Here is an 11,208-nt window from a genome sequence, read left to right as displayed (position 1 = left end):
TTTTATAATATTTTGTTTTATTTTTTGGATAAAATTTTCATTATTTTTGTATTGTAAGAATATTATTGTATAAAATACAAATATAAATATAGTAATTATTTATTCAAAAATTCACATTGTATATATTAATTAATGTAATCCTATGTGTAATCTCAAAAATAAATCTTATCGTTTACTGTTCATCTATTTTTGATTTATCCTGTATATATAGAACGTGACGTTGTTTGAACAGTATTTACTACTGTAAAATTTGCATACGTTTATGAAGCATCGTAGTCCTTTGTCAGACGCGAGCTTGCCGTTATATCGGCCATTAAACACGAATATTACCACGAGGCAATATAACGTTAATGACTTTAAAAGGTATAATTTTCGTATCGATTCCGTAACTTATCAGTACAATTAATTGAACCGTATAACGTTTTCCGTTAATACGCGAAATTGTAGGATGTTATTTATTAAAACTAACATCTTATAATGACAAACAAACAAAATATCTATCCATCTTTGTCAATTATTATATTTTCTATGCTTTATTTTAAATATCTTAGGTGGATGAGCGGAAGCACCGCCATTTTGGAAGTAAAGCATCTTGCTATGTAATTAATATTACCGACCCGTCCCGGGTAGTCGTGGTTAATTAAGCCCGTAAAATTTTCAACAACCTTCTACTTCTTCTTCTACTTCTACTTCTTCTACTTCTACTTCTTTTTCTCATTCACTTCTAAGTTTTTATGTATATTAAAAAAAAAATATATATATATATATATATCTTCTCTCTCTCTTTTTATTATTCTTATATATAATATTTTTTATATTATATATTCATATATTTTTTATTACTGTACCTTTCCTTTTTGGTCCAACGAAAAATAAACGCGAAATATTTGGTTGAACTTTTCAAATCTTTTCATTCGTTCCCTTCACTTTTTTTCATTACTTTCTCTAATTTTTTCATATAAATAAAAAACTATACATTTGAATTTATTCCTGAAAAAATATTGAAATGAAAATTTTTAATTTATTATTACTCCTTTTCTTTCTCCGATCCCTTAGAGAATGAACTTGGAACGTTCGGTTGAACGTTTCAGGTCCTTCCTTCTGTCCGTCCTTAATTAATTTTTATCGTTCTCACGAAAATGGCGCAAACGATAATCTTCATTAGCCCGCGTTAATTGGCCCGTTCTCGTGGTGCGGTTAAAGGGTTCGAAATAAATTTTCGTTAAATGTCATCGGTAAATTTACGATGTTCATTCTTATTAATCGCATAATTATCCTGCTACTTTATTTTTTACTACGGTTCAAATTTTGCTATCGAATTTGTTTTTTTTTTTTTTAATATTTCTATCTCTCTCATTAATAATATTATAATAAAATATATATGTCGTAATGTTAGTTTAATTATATTTTATTACCTCGTTGCTGTTTATCCGTGTTACTTTAACGTTGTCCGTAAAGATTGGTTCCGTCCATGTTATCGATGTACCATTTTTACCAGTCACTTCGATATCGTTTGGACAATCTTTAACTTTTGGCGCTTCACCTTCTGTAATTTGAAAATAAAAAAAAACCATCTCGAGATTAGTTTTATTTAAAAAAAATATCATTGAAAAAATTCATTACTTACTTAAGTAGCCATTTAAATTTATTTAGAAGAGTATGGTGACGTTATAAATTATTTCAAAAAATATATCACGAGATAATGTAACACGTAGAAAATTATTTTTCAATCAAGATCAATACAACGTCATAGAAAATTACCCTACATAATTGATCAAAAAATAATCATACTAAAATATAGAGATAATATTAATTAAAAAATAAATTTTTCAAATTAGTAAACACGACCGTTTAATCGTTGACCATTTAGAATATAAATATCCTAACAATGTATAAACAGAAATTAAATATTTCTACAAAGCCCTTTGAAAATTATAATATCTTTAAATTAATAGAAACGAAATGTGTTTGTAATTCGAGAAGGGGAAAAAAAACAAAGAAAAAAAATATCTTCACGATAAAAATGCACAAAAATGAAATATATATATATATATATATACAAAAATTATAATATTAATAATACACATATACAAGTATACAAATTAAATATATATATATATATATATATATATATATATAACTTATTTAAAATGATATTAAAATTAGCCGAAACGCGAAATTTGAGGTCCTACCGTTGGTAAAGAAAAATAATAGAATGGTTTTCAACTCGAGAACAAAAGTTTTCATTATCACGGGGCACCATTCTAACAATAATAATTCGCTTGGCATATTCTGGGTACGCGGTTGGCTAGTAGAACCTAGGGTCTCTATACTTATCATGGTCGTTCTCGTTCGTTCGTTCGTTCATGACTCTAACGAGGCTCCTTAGCGCGTAAACTTTCATACTACTCGAAACGACGACGAATAGCACCAACGACGCCAGGAGCTTTGTGGAAAGTCCTCCTCTACGCGATCAAACGAAGCGTAGAAAAGCTTTCCTCGTTTCGTTTCGTCTCGTTTCGTTTCGTTTCGTTTCGTTCCGCTTTCGAAAAACTTTGCATCGTTGTGATTGGTATGTTGCCGAACGAGTAGACGTTTAATTGGTACGTTCGTTCGTTCGAATTACTTTGAATAGAGACCAACTGACAAAAAAAAAAACACAAACTAACAAAATAAAGAAAGTTGAAGTATAAGTTTTGAACGATCGAACTTTGAATATGATAAACATTTAGGTACTTTTTCTTTTTTTTTTTTTTAAGTTATACTTCTTTTGGCGTATTTTTTTCTGTTTTTTTTTTTACATTTCTTTCGCAATTTCTTTCCAAATTTAATTATTAATTTATTTTATTAAATCAAGATTAATATCTGCCATTTCTATGTGTTTCTCCCTATTATTTATTTTTTATTGAATCAAATGACACGTATATTATTCGTTATATGATATTACTAATAACATATATTATTTATCATAATATCAGAAAATCAAAAAAAAAAAAGATTATGCCCTTTTAATTATTAATGATATGTAATACGCGCATTACGTAGATACATTACGAACAGAAAATAATGGTTAATGTTATTTTCAAAGGCTTACATATTTTCTCGAATAAAATAACGCAAAGCTTTCACGAGAGACAATATATATATATATATATATGTGTATATAAATAATATTATAATAATTTAATAATATTTGTCGCTAAACGTTGCTTGAAAATAAACGAAAAACAACAACGTATTTCGATATTCAAGCAATCAGTTTATATTTAATCGTTCGTTTATTTAATTATTAAAAGAAAAGAAGAGAGAGAGAAAGAGATGAGGAAACAAGGAGGGTAGGAGATAGAGGGAGGAGTGTGAAGCTTAAAATGCAGCACTTAAAAATCGTCGTTACAAATTTAACGCGAGTTATTACTACTACGAGTCATTTTTACGACAACGTATTAACCTTTTGCCAGTTTACGCGAACGTGGTGTCATATTTATTTTTTCTTTTATTTTTTTTTTTTTATTTCTCTCGCAACAGGTACACGGTAACGGTGTGTCATCATTTTCGCGACAAAGGTACCTCTGTTACTATCAATTAACGAAGTGACATTTAAAATAGAAGACTTTTCGCGAGTCCTTAAGAAAATAATTGTCGTTAAGAAGAAATAAAGAAAGAATAAAAAAAAGAAAAGAAAAATCGTTGAAAATGTTAGTAAAACGTTTCAGTTATATACCATACTCGTCGAATTATCCAAATAATAGTAACTTGAAGTAGTAACTTCTTCGTTGTGGCGAAGGAACCGTTCGTATCCAACCGGTGACGTATTTAATTAAATCGCAGTGCTCACTAAGAGTAACTACTTTGAAATAAAGAGAAAGAGAAGGATGAAGGGAGAGAGAGAGAGAGAGAGTGAGAACGAGAATAAATGTGAGAAAGAGAGAGAGAGAGTGGAGAGGTGTGGGTGAGGGTGAGGGTGAGGAAATTTGCATGCGTCGACCACATCTCCTGCATTCTCGTTACTAATTGTAAACGTAGATATTATATGCCCGCTTTGAAACGATACAAAGCGAAACGGAAAGGTAAACTTCCCATTGTATTTGCCCTCTTGAGGATAAACTCGCTTTTATCCCTTTTCCTACTGTCACTTTTCTGATATTCGAGACTTTCGTATACACGTTTAATGCGTACCTTTCTTCTCATTTTATAATTATATTCCATATTTAATTTCAATATCAAAATTATTGTTTTATTTTAGTTAATACAAAAATTACATTATATTATTATTATTATTGTTATGCATTTTAAATAACCGAATTATTAATATCGAATTCTTTGATTGCTCCTTTTTGAATTGTTTCGTTAACAATGAATCGTTAAGCAAAATTCACAATTATTATTATTATTAATATTAACACATTTATCCTTTTTCCTTTTGTTTATCTTTTTCTCCCCAAGCTCCCATTGCAATGCAAGAAAAGAATACCAGACTGGTTGAAGGGGTGGGTGGGGAATATAGATGCATTTAATGAAATATCGATATAATGAGATCAAAAGGAGTCAAAAATTAATCAATAAAAAAAGAGAAATTTTCTCATGTTATCGACAAAAGTTTGTACCCGTCCACTACTCGATAGTTATGTATTATCCTTTTTTTTATTTATTTTTTTGTTTGTTTCAATCAACCCGTACCACTCTTGTTATATATTTTTATTAAATAAGAATGTAAGGTGAGATAGAGATGGATTCAGATAGAAAAAGAGAGAGAGAGAGAGATATGGAGAAACAGAAGATTGAGAAATGGTTGAACGAAAAGGGGATGGGGTGGGGTGGAGATTGAGGAATGAGAAATTCCTTGAGGAAATCTAGCATCCTGCAATGTTGAGTTGGCCGAACGCGTTTGCTTAGACTCATCGAATTATCTGATTCGCGGTCGAGCAATGCTTAACCCCCTACCCCACCTTCCCCTTCCCTTTTACAATTCTCTATCCACACCTCCCTGTATTCGTATCCGTATCATCCTCGCACCCCACCCGCCCATCTTCTACTTCCACCTTACCGATCCACCCAACTCATCGTTTGTTCGTTCGTATCCGGCATTGTGGGAAGGCATGTTCCAGAAACGCATTTAATTAAATCCTTTTGAAAGGAGAGCGTTCAGTGGCCGAGATTAACGGTGGCTTTGTAGATATAATACTTCTTCTTTGAGGATGAACAAGCATCCTTACGTAGTAGTAACTTAACAATTCTCAAGTCACCACAAATTTGCATATCACGGCAGAGCACGTGCATGCACCGGTGCACGCATTCTATTCCACCAAAATCCTTAAAGGAGACACAACACAACAACAACAACAATCCGCGTATATGTATTTGTACATATGTATTGTATTTACCTGCAAGATGTTACTTCTATGAATCGTACGTGAACAGTTTAAGTTTTGAGCATATATAAGATGTTGTTTGTATTGATGGAATTATTATTTTCGATAAGTATAATTAAGTTATATATTTTTTAGAATTTTCATTTGTTAATTATGTATATCATTTTTTAATACTTTTGCAAAAAAGATATATATATATATATGCACAAGCCGATTATTTTTTATCGTGACGCATATTTATTTTTTATTTATTTACTTTTCTTTCAAATATAATTTGATAGGCTTACGTTTAACAAACGACTATTTAATCTATCTATGTAACGCGTATACGAGAACGAACAAATTTTTAACCAAATTTGTAACGATCGATAGTCCACGATTTATCGTTGAACGAAATGCGAATTGAAAATTTCACTTGTTTTACAATATACATGTACGATGCTAAATAATATATAATATAATACATAAACGAATGTGAACGACGAACAAACGAAGTAAAAGTGTATTGGTGATATAAATATAATTGTGCAGGTATAATAGTATAGGTTGTAATAATTACAGTAGTTGCTTTTTTAACACGGCCCTGTGTATTCGTAATGAAAATTATTTCAATATATTTTACCAGTAAAAGACTAAACGAAATGTGAAATATCAAGTTTACTACTTGTACGGGGTTTTTCTACTTTGAAACGGTTTAACAAGTATATAATTAGAAGCAACACGACGAATAACTAACTAACTCACCTTTGACGATGATACGCAATACACAGCTGGCTTGTTTCTTCGATACCGGGTGTCTCGCAAAAAAGTTAACTTCATGTGTACCAACTTTCAAATTGGCTTCCAATCTTGTACCCCAGGATGGTTTAGATCGTACGTAACGGAACCAATCAAGATCTGTCGAGGGTTGATCGAACGTCACGAAAGCTTCGTCTCGTCCTGGTGGTAATTCTGCTACGACATCCTTTGGACATTCCAATCTTGGCTTACTGTATCCTAGAATACAAAATAATTCAAATTACATGATATTGAGCATCTAACATAACTATTCCCATATGATTATGTATTATTAGAATATTTCTTATAAAATATGTGTCATATCGATTGGCCAATAAATCATTTATCGAACCAACATAAGTAATATTTGTCTATATTTTAATATTGTATGTCGTATTATCATTATAATAAATTTTATAATAATTTTTTTTAAAGTTTTAAAATATATGCGTGTGTATACCCGTTTATGTTATTTTTAAAATATCGTTTATAATATAAGGATAATATTTGAGTATATAAATATATAAAGAGGGTGTTTTCCCCTTTAAAATGGTGTTTCAATCATGTCTCTACGATGTCTGGTTCCGGAGATATCGTCTTTGAAATATTGCCATTGAAAATTGGTTTACACCTGTGTCTCGTAGTATGCGCATAGGGGGCGTAGTAAACGTAATAGTATTAGAGTAAAAAGTGTTTACTACGACGGTCAGATGTTCGTAGTAACCTAGTAGTTTTCCAAGAATTTATGTAGGCCACTAGTTTTATCAATGAATTCTAAGAAATGATATAGGTCAATGAGTAAACATAAACGTCTAATATTTACATACAAATATTTTTGGAACTAATGGTCGTAGAAACGCGAAACAAAGATCATTTTAAAGAATAATTAATTCTACGTTTTGTTAACTTATTAATAATAATTAATTAATAATTAATTATAAACAATATTATATAATATATTTTTTATATGAAATTTTTTCGTTTCTTAGAATTTTAAACGATCTATACTTTTTGATTTTCTCGTCGCATCGATAACGATTGTTTATTCATTTGTTATAAACAAATTGTTATAAACAATTTTTTTTTTACATTTTTTTTTGTTGAAAAACTTGTATCACGAAACGACAGACATTGTTTTCAATCTTTTTGGAGATCGCATTGATAATAAATTAACAATTTATTTATAAACAATTGAAATTTAAAAAATGATAAAAACTTTTGCATCGATTTTTTCGAAAAACTAAAATGATATCAAAGAGACACGCTCGTTATTATTTTTTCTCATGTGAAATTTCAAACTAATTAACAATTTATAATAAAAAAAAAAAAAAAATCATGCATATATGCAAACATATACATATATATACAACGTATTAAAACCATCATGTTTACAAATATATGTGCCTAAATGTTAATATTATGAATACGTGTGTGTATATGTAATATAAAAATCATAATTTTCAATTTTAAATTGTTAATAAAATTCAGTAACAGGAACTTTTATTACAACGGAAATTTAAGATAAAGTAAGAGGATAGGATTTTCTAGTTACATAAAAAGAGAGAGAGAGAGAGAGAGAGAGAGAGAGAGAGAATTAAAGGAACAGGGGAAGAAGGGACAGAAAAAAAGGGAAATTGCATCGAACGGTGAACGTTTTCAACGACATTTTCTATTTTTCGATAACGTAGACCGCTTGCGTCGAGGTGACACGATCCATGATAAAAATTTAATATCGGCCGGCGGTCTGTGTCGTCGATTATTTTCGTATGCAACACGGACTATGACCACACGCTGGCTAACTCGATCTAGAATAGGTATCACGTAACGTTTCTGTAAACTACGATATCGTATCTGTATACGTTTGTGCGTGAGTGTGTGTATGTGATATAGTACACACAAAAAATAGGAACAAAACAAGGACTAACAAATACAAGCAAAATAACCTCCCATCCAAATAAAATCTTTTTGGAACATTCATTTTTCTGTTGTTTTGTTTTAAAACTAACGTCACAGATCTTTGCACATGGCACACACAAACAAAATATCTGTAAAACTTTAATATCAATTCTGGTCAGTTCAATTTTTATCTATTCCACTACCATTTCTTCTGTTAGATAGAATTTTGAGATACTGGTGAAATCGCGTACGGTAAATGTTAAAAGAAAAAGAATGATGGAAAAATAGACAGATATGTGTGTACAAAAATTGATTGAAAAATGATTTAACAAAATTAATCCTAAAACGGATATTCGATTTCTCTTGTAACGATAATCGTACATTTACGTGTTAGTAATTGAAGACAAATTTTCTAATAAATAATGCAATAAGATAATTATACTAATTAATGTTCTAAAGAGTGATTTTATAATGTCAAATCAAATTATAATTTTGTACTTCTCGCATTACTTCGATATCAAAAATATATCAATTCGGAGATTCTTTTAACACACATTTTAGACACAACTTTTACACGATCTTAATATCTTAAATAAACATACATATACCACCATAATAAACGCATAACAACACTATAAACTCTACAAGTCTTAGATAGAAAGAAAAACAAAAAAAAATACAAAAGTTACTTACTAACACATTCACCATGTTTCGGGCCATCCCAAGTACCATCGGATTGGCACGTGAGCTCGTATTCCCCATGGAGCTGATAACCATGGGGACATTTGAGGAAACATTTGGTACCAGGATGATTAGTAATCTTTCGTCTACCTCGCCATGATTTTGGTCCGGCCATTCGTGAACACATCAGGTAACCCCTTCCCGCGGGATTTAATGCTGGACAAACAACATTGTCTATATCTGCAAAGAAAATCAATCAAATGATGTGCATCGTTAATAATTAATCGTGATACGTCTTGTCGTTCGAAATATTATAATAATTAATCAATGAGACGTGGTGATGTTTAAAAATGTCTGAATTATATTTTTTCTTTTCTTTTAACCTTTCAATATTATTTTGACAAATTCGAAATCAATTCCGCCGCCGTCGTGTCGCAAAAAATTTGTTCGTTGAAAAACACGTTGTTGAAAAATATTTTTTTTCATATCTCTCACATATTATTTGACGAGTTTTGTTCAACATGAACATCCGTTTTCCACTACTCAATTTCTCTATCTGTATCTCTATATATCTCTCTCTCTTTATCTATCTATTCCCTTCTCTCGTTTTTCATCCCTTTATGAATAGAAATCGAATATATTCATCGACTACGATTCAACAATTCCAGTCATTTCAACATTAAATTCGCATAGAATCGAGATATTCAATACGTTTATTACCTAATGATCTATAATATTGATTGCAAATTTTCCTTTTCCCAATAGCCATCAAAGAGATTAAACAAAAGATCTTTCAAAACGGATATTGTATATTACTAACGAGTTCTAAACTTTCCAATGAAATTCTATCGATAATTCTCTACAGTGTATATAAATTTAAAAAAAAAAAGAAATCAACGATATATAACATGTGATATGAATAAAAAATTGTCAAAATAATTCATAATATCTTACGTATTATATTATTCATAAAACACACGAAAAAAAACAAATCAAAAAACAATCCTAATCAATAACAATGATATAATTAACCCATTCCCACGAAACCTTAAATCGGGTGGATGAAAAAGTTTCCATCCTCTCGATAAAACAAAATAATAATAATATCTCTCTTTTCATTCTTGTTTTCTGTCAAATTTACAATTTTAATAAATTTAACCAAAAAAAAGGAATGGTCTCTGTGGTTTAGGCTAATAAACTTTATCAACCCATCCACGTAAATGCGTTATTACCATAAACGAATAAAATACGAGGCGGATTTACGGAAAATTATATTATTCATTATTATTAATTATCATAACAATTGTGTTACATTTATCGATATTCACTTTTACCTCTTTTGTATATAAACATCATATATTATTAATTATTAATTATTCATAAATATTTATTGTTAAACTTAACAACATCTGAAAGTATTCATTAAGTATACCATATAAACCATATAAACCTTTAACCAATGATAACAAATCCGTATTAGAGAAAGATAGAGATACGTCTAAACAGAAATTAAGAGAGAGAGAGAGAGAGATAGAAATATATCTACGTACATAAATACATGCATGCATATGCGTACGTAGAGGAGCCTAACGCATCGATTAAACGTTGCAATACAAAATTTATCACTGCCCCGGGATATTGTTCAGCTAGATTATACGGCTCGATCATGGAACCACGCCGGTATTCATCGTAAAAGCACGAGGTCGTTTATCAAACCAAGCTTGTAAGAAAATTTATTCGCGATACGTTATTATACGATGTACGTACTCAACCTAAAGAGAATGAGAGAGGGAGAGAATGAACGAGAAGAGAGTAGTACTGCAGGGGGAAGGGTAGGGAAAAGGATAGGAGGGGGAGGGGGGTTTGAAGGGGGTTGAGAGAGGGTGAGGTGGGAGTTAAAATGTTTTCTCTCACAACGTAGCTAGGCTTTCCATCTCACCTTTCCCTGTTCACCCTCTCCACCCCTTCCCCTACCCCTACCCCCTAACCCTCCATTCCTACATCGCGCTGTACATTATGGTATTTTCAGAGCCAGAGTGATGCATGGGTTTCCACGCCCTTCCCCTCACCCCTTCCAATCTAACCACCCAACCCTTCTTCCCGTGTCAAACGAAAAGTGGAAATCATATTCGGGGTTGGAGAAAATTATTGTACGGCTTGAGTGAACGAAAGAGCGAATGAGTTTGAGTATGAGAAGAGAAAGATGGATAGATGAAAACTTACCCAAGCAAGTTTTCCCATCGGTGGAGAGAGTTTTTTCGTCACCGTCGCAAGCACAGAAGAAACTGCCGTCTGTGTTTTCGCATACTTCCTTGCAACCACCATTGTCGATCGAACACTCGTCGATATCTGAAAAAAAAGTAACGTGGTTAGGTTAGATATTTATTAGAAAGAGAGGTGAAGAAATATTTAACATATATGTTAGATTATATTAAATATATAATTTTTGTTTTATTAACACACAAATAATATAGAATTAATATAT

The 11,208-nt window shown here is 30.9% G+C and overlaps 1 protein-coding gene across 2 annotated transcripts in view; it reads right to left on the bottom strand.

The window, feature by feature from the left end:
- Window positions 1-11,208, bottom strand: part of LOC106784018 — a 60,716-nt gene that overhangs the window by 3,379 nt on the left and 46,129 nt on the right. For both annotated transcript variants that reach the window (XM_014743094.1, XM_014743095.1), the window contains exons 10-13: window positions 10,947-11,072; window positions 8,736-8,963; window positions 6,114-6,365; window positions 1,416-1,546 (exon numbers count right to left, since the gene is read on the bottom strand). In XM_014743094.1, coding sequence (XP_014598580.1) covers window positions 1,416-1,546; window positions 6,114-6,365; window positions 8,736-8,963; window positions 10,947-11,072 — 737 coding nt within the window. The remainder of the gene's footprint in view (window positions 1-1,415; window positions 1,547-6,113; window positions 6,366-8,735; window positions 8,964-10,946; window positions 11,073-11,208) is intronic.

The sequence above is a fragment of the Polistes canadensis genome, unplaced genomic scaffold, assembly GCF_001313835.1.
Source record: "Polistes canadensis isolate GaletaPanama2010 unplaced genomic scaffold, ASM131383v1 scaffold_28, whole genome shotgun sequence".
Lineage (NCBI taxonomy): Eukaryota > Metazoa > Arthropoda > Insecta > Hymenoptera > Vespidae > Polistes > Polistes canadensis.
Note: the sequence above shows the minus strand (reverse complement) of the source record. Positions and strands in the feature narration are given on the sequence as shown.